At 41.9% G+C, this 18,372-nt stretch overlaps 1 protein-coding gene across 1 annotated transcript in view; it reads right to left on the minus strand.

The window, feature by feature from the left end:
* Positions 1–18,372, minus strand: part of LOC118839273 (zinc finger protein 260-like) — a 23,330-nt gene continuing 4,958 nt past the window's right edge. The window contains exons 5-8 of the mRNA XM_036746722.1: positions 17,369–17,454; positions 13,184–13,310; positions 12,214–12,309; positions 1–7,066 (exon numbers count right to left, since the gene is read on the minus strand). Coding sequence (XP_036602617.1) covers positions 5,370–7,066; positions 12,214–12,309; positions 13,184–13,310; positions 17,369–17,454 — 2,006 coding nt within the window. The 3' untranslated portion in view covers positions 1–5,369. The remainder of the gene's footprint in view (positions 7,067–12,213; positions 12,310–13,183; positions 13,311–17,368; positions 17,455–18,372) is intronic.

Here is an 18,372-nt window from a genome sequence, read left to right on the forward strand (position 1 = left end):
TTGTTTCTTCTTTCTCATGATTCCTTCCATAGGTCATAATTCTTCTTTACAACTTGACTATTGTGTAAATAAGTTTAATGGGAAGGTACATGTAGAAGATATATTGGATTCCATGCCGTCTTGGGGGGTAGGGGGGAGTGGAGGGAGGGAAGAAAATATGGAAAACTGAGTGTTGTAAATGAAAAATAAAAAATCTTAATTTAAAAAAAAAGAATTCATAACCCATCTAAAGTAGTAGTAAACTAGCAAATTTACCCAGGCAGGATGGTAAGGGGGCAGCTGGGTGGCACAATGGATAGAGTGCTAAGCCTAGAGTCAGGAAGACTCATCTTCCTGAGTTCAAATCTGGCCTCAGACAATTACTAGTTGTGTGACTCCCGGCAAGTCACTTCACCCTATCTGCCTCAGTTTCCTCATCTGTAAAATGAGCTGGAGAAGGAATTAACAAGCCAGCCTAGTATTTTTGCCAAGAAAACACCAAATGGGTTCATGAAGAGTCAGACATGACTGAAAAACAACCAACAAGATGGTAAGGAATAGACTGCATACTAGGTTCTGTTTCATGGGATGAATTTTTCTCTTCTGACATAAAGTCAGAGTTCCTGGAAGAGTCAATTCAATTTGGTCAGAGTTTACAAAGCTCCTCCCCACCAGAAAAAGCACTGTTAGGAAGTGGAAGAGGCACAAAGTTGCCCACACTGCATTTACGGTCTAGCACCGAGATCACAATACTCTAACACATCTGGGGTATTATGCATTCTAAGCAGATCTTCAAGACATGAGAAAGGTGAAAAATGCAGCATTTAGAGGTCTGAGGACGGTTCCTGATAGAAGGTTCACCAATGGAGGCTTCAAGGAGAGAGCAGTAAATTCAAAAACACAAAAATGAAAATGAAAAGCCACTGACCAAAAGGAGTTCACATTTTAAGAAAGGGAGGAAGCACAGAACTTTCGTCTAGTTACCTAAATACGATGTGATACAAAGTGATTTCATGACAGTGAGAGCACTAATTAAAGGAAGGAGGAGGAAAGGGCTTGGGTAGGAGGCAGCACAAAGCTGTGCTTCGAAGGGATTCTGAGGCAGAAGTGAGGTGGCAGTACATTCCTGTGCAAAGAGAGATGGGGGTAACAGGCTGACAAGTAGATGTGGCAATTTGAATGGAAAGAAGAGGGTGTGAAAGGGAATAACGTGAAATAAAAATGGAAAGGCAAGTGTGAGCCATAATGAAGAATGGTTTAAATGCCAGGCTGAGGATTTTGCATTTTATCCTAGCAATTGATAGGAAGCCCCCCAAAATTTATGAGCAGAGGAATGACATGGTCAGGCCCATGTTTCAGGCTATCACTTTAGCAGATCTGTGTAGGCTGGATCAGAGGGAAGGTTTTGAAAGCTACTGCCGTAGTCCAGGTGAGAGGTCACAAAGATCTACCAGGGTGGAGAACCTGTGGCCTCTAGGGCACATATGGCCCTCTAGGTCCTCAAGTGAGGTCCTCTGACTGAATCCAAACTTCACAGAACAAATCCCCTTCATAAAAGGATTTGTCTAGACTATTAGCCTAGGTTCTAAACTAAGTTAGAAGCTATGTGAATGGAGAAAAGATCCAATGTAAGAAGTTCTGGGGCAGCAGAATCTGGCAAGTGGTAGAATGAGGGGAAGGGGGAAACAGAGAGGTCTCCTTCTGAGGATGAGAACTTAGGGAACTCGAGGATTATGGTGTACTCAACAACAGAAAAGAAGTCTGGAGGAGAGATGGATTTAGGGGGAAATACGAGTTGTGGCCGAACTGAGTTTGAGATACCTACTGTACCTACTACTGGTGGAGGTGTGGGATGGGAGTTTAGGAGATGGAACAGGGCTGGCTATGCAGATCTGGCAGTCATCTACACAGAGATCCTTGAACCCATGAGATGCAATGGCCTTACCCAAGGAGACATTTTGAAGAACAGAAAGAGGCCTAGTGGGTAGGTAGGAGAAGTGATGGTCTAGCAAAGAAAATGAAAAGGGATGTGCAGACAGACAGGAGGAGAATGGAGCAAGAACAATTGTAGGAGGGTCTAGGAGGAAAGGATGGCTGTCCAGTCTGCAGAGGCCAGGTAAAATGAGGCCTAAAAAAAGGCACTGGATGGAGCGAGGAAGAGCTCCTTACCAACTTGGAGAGAGCAGCTTCAGGTGAATAGGTCAGATGTCAGCTTACAAGGAACTAAGGAGTGATCAATGAAGGCAAGTAGCATAAATGACCATTTCTAGGAATTAGACTGCAAAAGAGAGGAATGATAGAGCTGTCATTACAGCTTGAGGGGATGGTGGGGACAAGTGAAGACTTTGAAGGACTTCTGAAGGATGGGGAAAACTTGAGTAAGTGTAAAGGCAGTTGGGAAGGAACCAGGAGGTAAGGAGAGATTAAAGACGACAGAATGAAAAGGCAAGCTTTCAAAGAAGATGGGAGGGCAAAGAGGTTTTGGCCTTGGCAAGAAGGACCATCTCTTTCTCAGACATTGAAGCAAAGGTGGAGAAAATTGGGAAAGATGGAAAGGAATTTGGGGGTGTGGTGTAGGAGGAAAGAGGAAGCTCAAAATGGATGGCCATTTCTTTTCAGTTAAGTAGAAGGCAAGGTTATCTGATGAAAAATGGGCGAGAAGGCAGTATGAGTAAAGAGGAAGGTTGCAACACTGCAGGAAATGTGATAGCAAATCAGGGAAGAATAAAGTGTATCAGCACTGGTCCAGGTGAGGTGAGACAAGAAATCTGTAGCAAACCACACTGGTGTGGTTGGAAAGACCAGAAGAAGCCTATAAGGACAGTAAATCAGGGCTGGGATTTGGCAAGACATAGTTAGGATAGGACAAGAGGCCAAGTGAATCAGGGTAGCTTATTATAGTACAGAGTTGAATCAGTCTTCCATGGGTAAAGACTGTGAGGGCAGGAAGTGAATGTAGCCAGAGCAGGTGTGAGGGGAAAGAAGTTTTGAATGATTTTTTTTTAAAGCCAATAAAAACTCAAGACAATAGGGGAGTGGAAGGCTGAAGGTAGTGATGAGAATAAAGAATTTATTTAGGAGGAGTGAGGCCAAGTAAAAGCCTGAGGATAGAAATTTTTGGTCAGAGATGAATTTGAAAGCACTAGATCATGGAAGTCACAGTTATGGAAGACAGTTGGATGTAGAATACATCCTTGTACCTGGCTAAGACAGAGTGAAGACAGAAATCACGAGCATTTAAGAGAGCACTGTGCTGGGAGGCCAGGGTAATCAAGTGGACATGAATGCATGTATTGCTAAAGTCTCCAGATATGATCACAAGTATAGGGGTGAAGAGGAAGACTATGAAGCAGGTAGAAAGACGTTCTAGCCCAGAGAAGGCAATGGATGAGATAGTAACTGATTGTGGCAAAGAGTCTACAGATAGCTCTTCTACCTGTGTATATTACTTTGCATTATAGTAACATGTGTCACATCACATTAGACTATAAATTCCAAGGTAACAAGGAATGTCGCAGATAATTTTTTATCTCACATAGAACTTGGCCAAGGTAGATGCTTACTTAGTTTAATAATTCCATGATTTCTCACCCAACTTCCAAACAGAGTGAGATTTATGCCTTCTATTTCCCAAGGCCTATGGCCACACTTCAGTTAAATTCTTATTTCCTATTTCTCTAGCTCACCGGCTACTCCAAACTAGTTGTGATTAAATACTCAAAACCTGAGGATGCTTCACAGGACTGGGCTCAGGAGAACTAGCTCATGTGCATAAACATGCGCCTAAGTGTTTTATTCTGACAGTTGTATTTCGACACATACATTCACCTTTTAAGAAATTTTTCTGGGGTTCTTTTTCTTTTATTCCTCAATGCTTAAATGGCAAAGAAATAAAATTATTTAAATGCTAATGTTTTAACTTTAATACAAAATCCCCTTTTACTGGTGTTATTTTTTTAAAGAAAACTGAGTTTGGTAACTGTTGTTTCATATCTCTCACCTGCATACCTCAGCCCTCTATAAAGCTATTGTACATAAGCTATCAACACCTCAAGTTCTAAATTTAACTTGTCAAACACTGAAAGACAAATCTGTCTGATATCGTAATACAGACGGTTCTCACTTTATATAAATTCACATTTTGCAGATTTGACTTTATGAAAAGAATTCTGAAAGAAATCTGCACTCCGATACAAGAGGGAAAAAAAGAAAGCCACTGTCTAATAAAGCTAAGGATAGGAATTTTGGGGTAGAGATGAATTGGAGAACTCTAAATCATGGAAGTCATAGTTATAGATGCTAGTCTGCTGCAGAGCACAGACATCCTTGTCCTATCCAATAGCTTTATTGAATTAGATTTCCCATCCCCTTTAACAAGTATATATGACAGTGCTCTCGTGAGGAGGGGGGCTGCACAGGTAAACATGACAGCCCTCTCACAGAAGAAGTTGCAGAACATGACAAGCAAAGTGCAGCAGCCATATGTGCCTTATGTGCAATAATTAACTCCTTTCTACCACATTTTTCCTAGGCCTGCCTGATTTATTAGAGTGAAGCCCTAATGAAGATTATCTTTCGACACTTCATAAAAAGAGTTGCACAGACCAGTGATGAAGGCTAAGTGCAATGGGTGGAGAAGTAGCAACATACTGCCCACCCATATTAACTTTATAGTACAATACTGCGCATACCTTATCATGAACTTTACCTCTCATTTCATAATTCTGCTTATTTTCATGGTACGGTATTACTGTGTCTGCATTTTGGTACATTCTCTGACTTGCATAAAGGTATTATTTTGTGTATGCCATTGTTATATAGGTAAGTGAAGTGGGCGGGTAATTCACATTACGTAAAAATCACTTTACATAGAGATCTTTGGAATGGTCCACTTATATAAAGCGAGAACTGTGTGTATATACAGAATAACCTTTGAAGTCTATTATGAGGACTGGAGCACACTTGGCTTTACATTAAACTTCATTTATGCTTTTCACCATCACGAATGATGATTTGAAGTAAAGGATGGCCTGATAGTATTACCTTTTCCACATTCATTACATATATAATTTCTCTTTAGCATATATCTTCTAAAACTGAATGAAGCTTCCAGATTGACTAAAGGTTTTTTTTGACATTCATTAAATTTGGAAATAAAATTTCATTTTCCAGGATGAATTATTTGATGTTCAGTAAGATAGAAAGGCTTCTAGATTGACTAAAATTTTTTCACATTCATTAAATTTAAAAACAAAATTTCATTTACCATGGTGAATTATTTGATGTCAAGTAACATATGAATTCTGGCTGAAGGCATTCCTACATTCAATACATTTATAGTATTGATTTGTACTTGGGTTGAAGACTTCTCTACTACATTCATAAGAGCATTATCCCGTATGAAATCTACGATGCTTAGTAAGATGTTCCCTCTGATTGAAGGCTTTCCCACATTCATTACACTTAAAGGGTTTCTCTCCAGTATGAATTCTCCAATGTCTGGTAAGGTTTCTACCCTGACTAAAGGCTCTACCACACTTAGTACATTTATAGGGTTTCTCTCCGGTATGAATTCTCTGATGTTGAGTAAGGCTCCTACCCTGACCAAAAGCTCTTCCACACACATTACAATGATAGGGTTTCTCACCAGTATGAATTCTTTGATGTTCAGTAAGGGATGAGCTCTGGCTGAAGGCCTGTCCACATTCATTACATTTATAGGGCTTCTCTCCAGTGTGAATTCTCCTATGTTTAATAAGGTTTCCCCTTTGGGTAAAGGCCTTTTCACATATGTTACATATATAAGGTTTTTCTCCAGTATGAATTCTCTGATGTTGAATAAGGCACCTACCTTGGCTAAATGTTTTCCCACATTCATCACAATGATAAGGCTTCTCTCCTATAACACGTTTCTGATGCTTAATAAGGCTCTGTCCAAAAGCATTTCCACCTGTAGCACATTTAGGATTAGTTCCAACATGGGAGACCTGATGCTGAATAAAGGATGAACTAGTGCTAAAGGCTTTTCCACATATATTACATTTGTATGGGCTTTTTCCAGTATTAATTCTTGGTTTACTAAGATGTCCTCTCTGGCTGAAGTATTTCCCATGTTCACTATAATTGTAACCTCTCTCTCCTATATTTTTCTCATGTTCAGAGGAGGATGAATTTTGACCAAAGGCCTGCCCACGTTCATCACGCTTATAAGGTTTGTCTATTGTATGAATTCTCTGATGGTGAATAAGATTTGTGCTCTGGTGGAATGTTTTTCCGTATGAATTACATATATAAGGTTTTTTCCTACTATGAACTCTCTGATGTTGAGTAAGAGATGACTTGTTACTGAAAGTTTTCACACACTCATCACATTTATAGGATTTCTCTGCTTTATGAATCCTCTGAGGTTTAGTGAGAGATGAGCCATCAGAGAAGTTTGTCCCACAGTCACTGTATTTATAGGGTTTCTCTAGGGTATCAAGTGTCTCCTGGTTAGTAAGGTATGCCATTTGGCTGAAGATGTTCCTACATTCATCATAATTATAGATCTTCTCTCCAATATGATTCTTCTGTTGAGTCAGGTATTCTTTTTGATTAAAGTCTTCCTCAAATTCCTTACATGTGTAGGATTTCTCTTCAGCGGGTACTTCAGGATACTGAATCATATCTGATTGGTAACTAAAGCTTTTAGTGCATTTGTTATATTTACAAGATTCCTTCCCTGAAGCAATTCTATTACGTTTAATTAGGTCAGATAGCTTTTTGAGGGTCTTTTCACGTGCGCCATGTTGATGTAAACTCTTTCCTGTAGGCACAGATTGTTGTGTCACAAAGATTGACCCTGGACTGGAATTTTTCTGTAGTGTAATTTTTTTTACTGTATTCGGGGTCTTTCTGTGGGTGATTAGTACTTGCTTTGAATTTCTCCCCAAGTTCCCCTGCTGTTTTGTCTCAAACCTGCCACCGTACTCCCAATCCTTGGCCAATTCCTCAGGACCATCCCTTGTTAGTCTTTCCTGGGAAGATTTTTCACCAGATATATCTTGCTCTGAATTTGATTCCTGGGCCTCGTGTCTAGTTACCCAATCTGAAAGAAAAAAAATAAGACTCCCTAGATGCTAGCAAAAAAGGAACATCTTCTCACTGTATTGAGAAACAGGTGAGGAACAGTCCTCCTAGGCACATCTTGCCCCATGCATTACCTTTCCTGAGAGGGCTTTGCCTGTTTTACAACTCTAGGCTACTTTCTCTACTGTAGGTTCCCAAGCTTGAGTGTATACCTGTTTTTAAGTACCTAGTATATGAGACATAAAAGCACAACTGCAGACAGCTAATTCATGTTGAAAAGATGAATTATAAGGACTCAAAATGAAGATTCGTTTTTATCTAAATAATGAAGCTAACTAAATGACCACAAGAACTTGCAATAGTGTTCAATTCTCAAATAATACATTATCTGCACCTCTATTTTACTCATGCTCTATTTTGCGTTGATTTTTGTGTATTTTTTAATCCTCCCTATTAGATTATCTACTCCTTGAGAGCAAGGATTGTGTTTCATTATCTTTATATCTTCCTTATCAGGTCAGCCAATAGGCATTTAATAAGCCCCTACTACGTGCCAGGCACTGTGCTAAGTGCTGGGGATACGAAAAGAGGCAAAAAAAAAAATTCCCTGCCCTCAAGGATTTCACAATCTAATTGGAGGAGGCAACAAGTAAACAAATATGTACAAACTATAAATAAGCAATAATTAAAAGAGGGAAAACATCAGAATTAAAAGGGGTTAGAAAAGGCTTTTGGATTTTGGAGGGAGAGCATTCCAGGCATAGGGGACAGCCAGAGAAAACATCCAGAACCAAGAGATGGAGTATCTTGTTCATTGAACAGCAAGCGGGCCAATGTCACTGATCAAATAATATGTGGTGGGAAGTAAGATACAAGAAGACTGGAAAGGCTATTTGGGGTGGTGGGGTGGGAGGGGTGCCAGTATCAAGGGCTGTGAATGCCAGAGCAATTTGTCTCTTATCCTAGAGTTGATAGGGACCAAATGGATTTTACTAAGTAGTAAAGGGGGTGGGGGTGGGGGTGGGTGTGTGTGATGATTGCACCTGTGTTATAGGAAAATCAATTTAGTGGCTGAATGGAGGATGAATTGGAGTTCAGTAAGGAGAGACCTGCAGCAGGCAGATCCACCAGGAGGTTATTACAATAATCAAGATGTGAGGTCATGAGGTGGCATTGTAAGAGGAGAAGGAAGTATATTCAAAAGATGTTTCAAAGATGAAATTGACAGGTTTTGCAGTAGCTTGGATATGGGGGTGAGGAATCTAGGATGACTCTTAGGTTGTGAGCATGAGGGATTGGGAAGATAGTAATGTTCTTTATAGTAAGAGGGAAGGTAAGAGGCAAAGAGAAGGTTTAGGGGAAAAAAATAATGAGTTTTATTTTGGACATAATGCGTTGAAGATGTCTACTGGACATCCAGGTTTAGATGTGTGAAATGCAGTTGGAGATGAAAGACTGGAGGTCAGCACAGAGAATGAGACAGGAAAGGTAGCATAGAGATAGTAGTTACATCCATGGGAGTTGATGAGATCACCAAGTGAAGTCATATAGAAGAAGAGAAGAGGGCCCAGGACAGAGCCCCATACATGCGTTAGAGTGATCTGGAGGAGGCTCCAGAAAAAGAGAATTAGTGATCAGATGAGTGTGAGGAAAACCCAGAGAGTCATGAACCAAAAACTTAGGACAGCTGTAAAGAGGAGAGAGTGACTAGCAGTGTCAAAGGCTGCGGAAAGGTCAAGTAGAATGTGGATTAAAAAAAACCCACTGGATTTGGTAACTAAGAGATCATTAGTAACTTTGGAGAGAGAGGCATCAGTAGAATAAGGTCAGAAGGCAAACCGTAAAGGGTTAAAAAGAAAGTGATAGAGAAAGTGGAGGCACCTATCATAGACAGTCTTTTTAAGGAGTTTAATCACCAAGGGCAGAAGAGATATAGGACAATAGTTAGCAGGGACGGAAGGAACAATGAGGGTTGTTTTTTTTCAGGATGGAGGAGCCATGGGAATGTGTATAGTCAGTAGTAGGGAATAAGCCAGCAGACAGAGAGGAAATGAACCTCAGTGAAAGAGTAGGGATGGGGGCAGCTCTGTGGCGCAATGAGTCAGGAGGACCTGAGTTCAAATCCAGCCTCAGACACTTGACACACTTACTAGCTGTGTGACCTTGGGCAAGTCACTTAACCCCAATTGCCCTGCCTTCCCCCTCTTAAAAAAAAAAAAAGAGTAGGGATGACAGACGAGGCAAACTCTTAGAGGCGACGGGACCACCTGAACAAGTAGAGGGAGTTAATCTTAGTAAGGAGAAAGGCCACTTCATCAAGTGAGACAGGGGAGAAGAAAAAGATGATGGCAGAAGGCAGCTGAGTGACAGGAGAAGAGGGAGCTCACGGCGAATGGCCTCCATTTTTTTCTGTAGAATATGAGGCAGCCTTCTTAGCTAAGAGAGTGGGGGGAGGAGGAGCCATGGGAGGATTAAGGAGGGAATGAAAAGGTTTGGAATAGCCACCGTGGAGAGGGGAATATTGAATTGATAAAGGGGATAAAGCAGGATTGCCTAGCTGCAGTAGGGACCCAGCTGAGGTTATGAAATATAAATTTGTAGTGGACCCAGTCAAAACCGCCAGGTAATTTTCTCTACCTTCATTCAACAGCATGTGTATAGAAGTGAATGGTGAGAGTGTGACCCAAGGCTGCTGCCTGGCTGGGCAATATGATAAGGAGTCTAGGGAGTCCAGAGAGGAAGATAATGCAGCACTGAATTGATTCAGCAAGGAGTCAAGATAGGGAGAAGAGGAGTGAGTGGCTAGTGCAGGGGAGATGACCTGGGAGAGAACTGAACGGGGAAGAGATCACGGTGTGGATAAATAGTAGGGTTATGTAAGGGAAGGGGGGCAGGGAGAACCAATAGAAAATGGTTGGATAAGGGAATCTTGAACTTGAAGTGGTACATTTGTGGGTGATAGCAAACTCAAGGGTATAATCATCTTAGTGTGTGGCTGAGGTAGGGTAGAAGAGTGACTCATAGGAGGTAAGTAGGCTGGGGAACTGAGTGGTTAGGGTATGTGAGGGAGAATCAGTATGTTTGCTGACATCCCATAATAGGAGAGCAGGAGTTAAGAGAAGAGAAAAACTGTAAGCCAGGTATAGTACTCCTTGAGGAGGGAAGGGAGTGAGCTGGGAGGTCCACAGACAATACCTGCCATGATTTTGATTGGTGGTAGATATGAACAGGACTAACCCCAAAGAAAGAGAGGTTCCTGAATGATTAAGGAGAACCCGAAAATAGCAATGGGAAATAAGAAACATTCCAACTCGAAGACCTTGACCAGGAGGTGAGGAGAGTGAGTGAAGGTACAACCAGTACTTGAAAGGGTAGCCAGGAAGGATTTGTCATCAGGGGAAATATAGGTTTCAGTAAGAGCTAGTCGACAAAAAGGGTGGGAAAGGAATAGATTTAAGATGAAGGGAAATTTGTTGCCTATGGAACAGTCATTCCAGAGAGCACAGTGGAAGGGCTGGGTAGAGTTAGCATGAAACTTTGGGTTCAGGGGGATAGGAAGAATTAGATGGTAAGGGGTGAAGAATGGGGTCTGGATAATGATCTACAGAAGTTCAGAGTCATTGAGAGGTGAAGGGTATGACTAGGTGTGAGAATGTCCATTGTTGAATAGAAGGCACCACTCCACTACTCTCAAAAGAGAGACCCAGATGAAGATGGGTGGCCTGAAGTGGAAGGGATGGTTGCTCTTCTTTGAAACAGAAGTTCTCCACAATCCAGCTGGGAAGTCAGGTTGGCATCAAGTGGCTGAAGATGCCTTATGCTGGTACAGATGGAAGTGGTTGCTTTGGGGCAGATAGAAGATGCCCGACTCGATCCCTAGTAGCCTTTCCTCAAGGGACAAGATGTGTCTAGCAGGAGATGGCAAGTTCAGAGCAGTACTGCACATGCAGACTAAAGTCTTTTCACCTAAGAAGTCTATGAGGCAACAACAGAAAGTGGTAGAATCTCTGAGCAGATAGAAGATGCCTCACTTGGCCTCTAGCAGACTTTCCTTGGGGGACATGCTTTTTGTTTTCCTCTTTCACAATTCTGACCCAATAGTTAACAATTCCAATGATATTCTACCCACTGCCCTTGAATCCCTCTCATTGGAAGGTTCAATGAAAAGCTGTATGCCCAATTGGTAGATGTGCTGTAATAGGAATTCCTTTTAGGGTACAGGTTTGCCTAGATCATTGCTGAGATCCTCTCTAATTCTAAATTTCAATGATTATGTGGCCTAAAAGCTATTTCTTGACCATTTCCTTTTCCTGTGCTGTGCCACAAGCTCTCCCCTTGCTTGGAATGCACCTCCCCCTACCCCCACCTCCACTCCCACTCCCACCTCAACTCCCCTACTAAAACCCCACCTTCCTCAAAGTGTCTTACTATGACATGGCTGTCTGTGTCCACAGGTTACACCATGTTCCTCACTTGAAGAACACAGACTATTTGATTTTTATGTGCCCAGCACTTAACACAATGCCTTACATACTAAAGGTACTTCATGTCTGCTGAATTCAACTGCTGAAATGAATACTCTAATTCCTCTCCCATCATATCTACAAGATAAAGGAAAAATTTCTCAACCTACCACTTAAAAGTACTTGAAATATGAGTGAATCCTAGGTAGTCAACTTTAGATCTCACCACTTGGAAGCAAGCATCAGCCCTACACATGCAGTCAGGCTGCGCTTCTTCATTCCGCCCTTCCTTCCCGCCCCCACCTTCCTTCTCTCCCCCTAGTCAGGGGCTTGCCATTTAAAGCTATTTAACTTTCATACATGCCTTTTCTTTCCAACCAGATTTAAACACATCAAAGGACAGTAAACCGATATCATGCTTTGAAACAATTCTCCTCTGACCCTGAAGCAGTGTCTACACATGCATTTGCCAATCCTTATGCATTCACTGAATGCTCAGAAGAGTGCAGCAGGGAAACATCTTCTAGGGGAAATGTAACCCCCAAGAATGGTGAAAAAGACAACTCTCTTGGGCTTTGGCTAAATCCCCATGCTGCTGTGAGTAAGGCTCCTTCTTCACCATCTCAAAGGGGCTTCACCCGCGACAGACCTGCTGAGCTGCTGCTTATGCAGCCCTCCACCTTCTCGGTTCTCACTCACCCACCTGGACAGGAACCTTTGGCAACTTCTTTCTTCAGAGCCCATGGTACTTCGCCTTGCTCCAGGTGGGAGATCATGTCTGGCTTGGAAACCGGAAGCCCTGTTCATGCAGAAAGAAGGATGAACGTGATGGGACAGAAATACAGAGCCTGTAGGCCCTTCCAGTGAAGGCAAAAACATGAGCTGTGAAGGTCTAAGGCAGGGGCTCTTTACCTGAGGTGCAGGAACGTTTATGCATTTTAAAATATTATTCTGAGAAGCGATCCATAGGCTTTACCAGATTACCAAAGAGATTCACAGCACCAAAAAGCCATCAAATTCCCTGGCTGAAGAGCTGGTGCAAAGTACCTTGGAAAGCCACTCTGAACTGTGGAAGTGTATGTCAATAATCACAATATGGATTCATGGTCAGAAATGATGACAACAATATTGATAATAATAAATGCCATCTTATATTGATATAGTGCTTTATCATTTACAAAGGACTTTCAACATCTCTAATCTGCAAAGCAAAAATTCCTAAGAGGTAGTGCAAGTATTACACACACTTTGCAGATGAAGAAACTCAGGCTCAGAAGCCAAATGACCTGCTCAGGGCACACTGTTATTTAGTTGGAAAGGTGAGATTCGAACCCAGACATCTGAATCAAAGTCCCAAGCTGCCTCTCTAAGTGAGAATTTTTTTTACCTTAAGGCACCAGAATTTTGAGGAAGAATACTCGGAACATAGGGAAGGATCCATGTCAAAGGTAGCACAATGAGAGTCTTAATTTCTAGTTTTACACAGACTTTTGTCATGGGAACAGAGAGCATAGACATCCTGCCTCCTGGCACCAGAGGTATAAAGAATATTCTTTCCTTCCACCTCAAGACAAAATTCAGCTGAGCATTTGGATACCTCCCAGCCTTAGCAAATGATGGCGCAAAGCCAATCCAATGAGGAGATTCTGAGATGTGGGGGAAGCTCCCCTTACCTAGAGAGATCAGGTTCTGATAGTTCTCCAACATCACATCCCTGTACAGATCCTGCTGGGCAGGGTCCAGTTGTCCCCATTCTTCCCAGGTAAAGTCCACAGCTACATCCTGGAATGTCAGTGCTTCCTGAAACAACAAACAGGTTCCTGATTACCTACCAGACATCATCCCTCACTCAGCCACTATGAGGAAAATGAGGATTACAGCCCATATACCAAGCAGCGCTCCATTGTGAGGGGTCTTTCAAAGACTTCCCAGCCACATGGGCATTGCATGACAGATTCTATGCCTCACTTTGTACAAGATTTTAGGAGATGTACGTAGTTTTGATTTGTTCATACAACTTTCCTTCAAACATTATCTACCTGAGTGACACTGAGACTGGCAGACCACAGCAAATACACAACATCTATTTCATATTTCATTACAACCTATCTCAGCCACCAGACTGACCTAATCCTGGACAATGTGAATGATGTGAATCTTCTTATCCATCCATTCTAAAGCTTTGGCTCATCCAGTATTTCTTCCTTAAGGGCTTCTACCCGCCGTCAGTTCTGAAGTCCTATTCTGATGCTTTTTGTGTGTCAAGGAGGATTCTCTGGTTTCTCAAGGGCAATGCAAAGGGTGCATGAGTTCTAGCAGGTTTCATTACACTGGAAAGGTTTTGATTACAATCCTAGCATCAGACAATACCTGCTCTCCAAGTAAGAAATCTTGGTACACACAGCACTTTGTGATGGATTCTTTGGCCAACAAAATCCATGACCAAATACCAAATGATCTTCCGTCTATGTATCTGCCTACTGCTTTTATGGGGCAGAAACATAGGCAAAGAATACTAAGAATCACAGTTGTTAAAGTATTTTAAACATTAACTTAATAGCTGGCACTCTAAATGTGAGGTCCTTGTGTCGTGACCAATGGGACATTCTGTGGGAGAAAATGAACGTCATTTTTGATATAAAGGAAAATAAAGACAAAAAAGGTTTGTAGCTAATTGGAAAGATACCTCATGGAAAATCCTTTGAAAAGAAAATAAAGAGTCGCTGAAGTGGATTTATCGATCACACATTCAAAGGCAAAAAGAAATGTCCTTTCATAGGCCTCTGGATAGTCTCTCAGAATCCCAGTGTTTATGATGAGAATGAGCTAACAAAGCATCATGAAGACATTTCAGCTTCTGTGTGCTCCAACAATGGTTTACATTGTATACACCTTGTAAGTCCAGAGTGATTCCTGTATTTGTCTCCCTCATTAAAAGGAGGGCTCCTTGAGGACAAGGATCATAGTTTCTTGCCATTTTCTATCACCAGAGCTTAGCACAGTGCAGGCAACACACTAAGTACTTACGAATTTCTTGTTAACTGAGTCAGAAACACCTTCCCACCTACTTTGGAGAGGTAGAGGAACATGGGTATGTTGAACACTGCACAAAACATCAGAATCTTTTTTGACTGTTTACTTTTGCAAACATTTTTTTTCTTAGTTTAAAAAAAATTACTATTTTAAGGGAACGATTGCTGAAAGAAACTGGGGAAGGCAGATGACAGCAAAAGGAGGTGATATAAAAACAAAAATTATCAAGAGTGTATATACAAATTAAGTACTGATCTATATGTCTTCTGCAAAATAAACATTTATGATAATAATCACCAGATGTATCAAGGCCACTTTCAAAAATATGAGATAGTAACAAGTCGGCTTCCATAAATTACAGATTACGCTGCACTCTATAAAAGACCACATCTTTATAGTCATGCGAGTGTCTGAAAAATGCAAATACAAGATCGTACTTCTCTTCTTACTGGTTGACTACAACAATGTATTTCATTCAGTAGAACAAAATGCCATTTTAAAGGAACTCCTCCAACAAGCTTTGATCATGCCTACATCAAAACTCCTGTGAAAGATAGGGGATAACTTTATCCTTCTGCCCTCTGGTTATTAGCATCACCCACTCAATAAAAAGACATAACATTCTTTAAGATGCATGCCACTGACATAGAGGACATCCAGCAACAATTCCAAATGCAAAAAAGATTTCCTGATGGATAGTGAGGTACTTCATCTCACCAGAGATGTGAACACTACAGAGTCTCCTAAATGAGATCCATAATCTCACAAGAGTTTGGCCTAACTATCCATGCAGGAAAATCCAAGTAGAAGAAGAATGCCTATTGTCCAGATCATGGTATACAATTTTAAGATAGTTCATATAAAACTGTTCCATCAGTACATACATCTTGGATAGACATTGCAGATGGATAATGAACAGGGCCTAAAATAGAATGAGGAAGAGGTAAGGATGGCTTGCATTGGGAAAACTGTGTAGTGATTCTCATGAACCAATGCTCTCCCTGAAATGAAGTAGCATCTTTATAGCATGGATTTTCTTCAGGTGATGCTGTATGGCTGAGTCAGAAGGTCAGTCTCCAAAGAATTAGTGCTGTGTCACCCACAAAACAATGGAGAGGGCCCAGTCAGATAGCAATGTATTACCAAGCGCAAAGGATGATAAAAGAGATCTATGACTGGAAAATGAGGTGGGTCTTTCAGGTACCAAGAGCAAAGGGCTAACCAATGAACAGTCTACATACTCCACTGGCATCTACGATACGTCAAGAGATCTGGAGGAAGACTTTGTGTACTTTGGGTGGTCACTCTGTGGAAGATTTCTATAAGAACATGGACAAGAGCAGTAAGGGATGAGGTGTGGCTGGCTGTGATCTGTAACAATGCAGAGAACACTCCTATCAGTGAGACTGCACATCCAGAAAAGTATGCAAAAGCAGGAATTCAAAGAAGGCAGAGGGCAGCCTAAGCTAGAAAAATAATGAAAAATTTTATGAAAGAGATTGGACTTTAGATTTCAGAAGACACCTAAAAAGCCCATTCAATTCCAGAGCTAAGGCCCAGCAAGTAAGCTGTGCCCTGAGCTTGGCACAACAACAATCTTTGTGCTTTCCCTCTGGATGAGCTCACCCTCTGACAAAATCATAAAATTTTTGTAATGCTTTGATATGTGTAATGATTATATCAACTACTCAGATTTGTTGGAGTTTCCCTATTTTCCAGGGACCTGAAAACTGGAACCACAGCTGACAAGCTGCAGCAGAAAGCCATCAATCACATCTCCTGACACCGAACAATTCCTGGGCTTGTAACTGCTAAGTGAACTGAACGAGGGGCTGCACTCCTGCTAACTGCTAACTCTGGTTCTGTACCCCACTGAACGATCATAAGGCTCAACAACCCTTACAACTTGAGACAATCACAAAGATCAATGATTCTAATGACTTAAGGACTGTTCCCACAGGACCCAAGAATGCCTGTATTGTCTCAAGAAATGATAACTGTGGGAACTATTTACTCAAGACTGTGTTGGGTCCTGCCTTTTTGTGGTTTTCATGTATAAAGGCCCTACCCCTGCCACAAGCCATAAGTCCTCCTTTCCAGGAAGCCTTTGGTTTGCAAACCTGTTTTCCTCACTTTGAAATTAAACTTCTGTTTGATTCCTGACTTTCTTGTCTTTAGCATGCTTTGTTCAGCTCCAGCCACCCACAGGCTAAAGATCGGTTCTGGTCTGGTTGACACTCTAAAATCTGAGCCTTCTCCCCCACCCAACTAATATACTCTGGCTAATTATCTTTCATGCTTCACGAACCCTTCCTACCCATTCTATCCTAAGTTGATCTGTCTCTACTAAACAGAAAGAGCACTTATTGCCTGTAGCTCAGTTGGGCTCTTACTCATGCATTTCCTTACGTCCTTTTAAAAAGGTTTCATATGTGTTTCTCTGCATTGGTTCAGTCTCCACTTCAGATGTCTCACCCAATGATGTGGAGCTCAGTGAAACAAAGGCTCTCTTCTGATGCTACCTTGACAAATATCACAGTATCCTGCACCATAGGATGATCACTGATTAGGCCTGAAGGAGCTGCTGGATGGATGAATGTTGGGTACAGTGGAGGGAGATAATAAAGAAAGAGACACCCATCAAGTGGAGATCATTCCACATAGGGCACATCTTCCAGGAAGGTGGGGTTAGTCACTTGAGTGATAGGCAACCAGAGCTCAGGTTTCTAAAAGCAGTGACACTGGGGCAAGAAGTTCCACAAGAAAAGATCTACCAGCTCTAAGAACTGATCTAGCACTCAAATGACATAAAAATTCCAACTCACCTGAGCTCTGCTTGTCAGGAATATAGAACCATGTCCCTCCTCAGTGTTCCCCTCTTGGGCAAGTGCAGAGTCCTCAGAAGGCAGAGCTGAGAAGGAAAATGTACAAGATCACTATTATCTTACAACTACCAGATACCTCCTTTCCCTTCTACATGTTTCCTTCCTCGGGGGAAGGGAAGGAACAACATTGCTTCAGATCCAAGTATCTTTCATCTTCCCTGACCTGCCAAAGGCCCTGAGAAGACCCTACCGAGACTAAACCTATAAGGACAGTGAAAATCCACCTAAACTCATTACTCTACCCCCACCGTCATCATCATGATTCAAACCTCACTCCTGTCCCCAACTGCCCTGACTCCCTGGCTTCCCTTTCCAGCACTGGCTGCACTGTCACTCAATCCCCCCCAACTCACCAGTGGAGGTGGGGGAGCTGGAATATTCCATGCTTCCAATGGCACTTCCAGCTTCTCCCTCTACCACCATCAGTCCTCCTTTCAGGGTCACTCAATCTGTATCAACCATCCAGTCAAAATTCTGGTAGCTGTTGTCTACCAACCATCAGGCCACTCCTTTCTTTCCTCAATCAGTTCCATGGCTGGCTTGGAGCCTTCTCCCCTCCCCAACTCCTATTCTCATACTAGGGGATTTCAACATATATACTCCCCCTCAAACATGCTTACCTCTCAGTTCCTCATCTCACATAAGGAAGTATTCATTTCACCACTTCAGCCACAGATGGTCATGACTTTGACCTTCCCATCACATGCAAATGAACCATATCCATGTTCGTAGACTCTGAGATTCCCTTATTTGAGCACAATCTATTGTCACTATACTTCTCCGTCATGCTTGCAACCCCAAAACTTATTCTTCAACCAAATCTTTGACCAACTATCCCTCAACTCCTCACTTAGGAGGCACAATGGATAAGAGTTCTGGGTCTGGAGTCAGGAAGACCTGAGTTCAAATCATGCTTCAAGAAGCATGTGTGATCCGGGGCAAAT

Source organism: Trichosurus vulpecula, chromosome 2 (assembly GCF_011100635.1).
Source record: "Trichosurus vulpecula isolate mTriVul1 chromosome 2, mTriVul1.pri, whole genome shotgun sequence".
NCBI lineage: Eukaryota > Metazoa > Chordata > Mammalia > Diprotodontia > Phalangeridae > Trichosurus > Trichosurus vulpecula.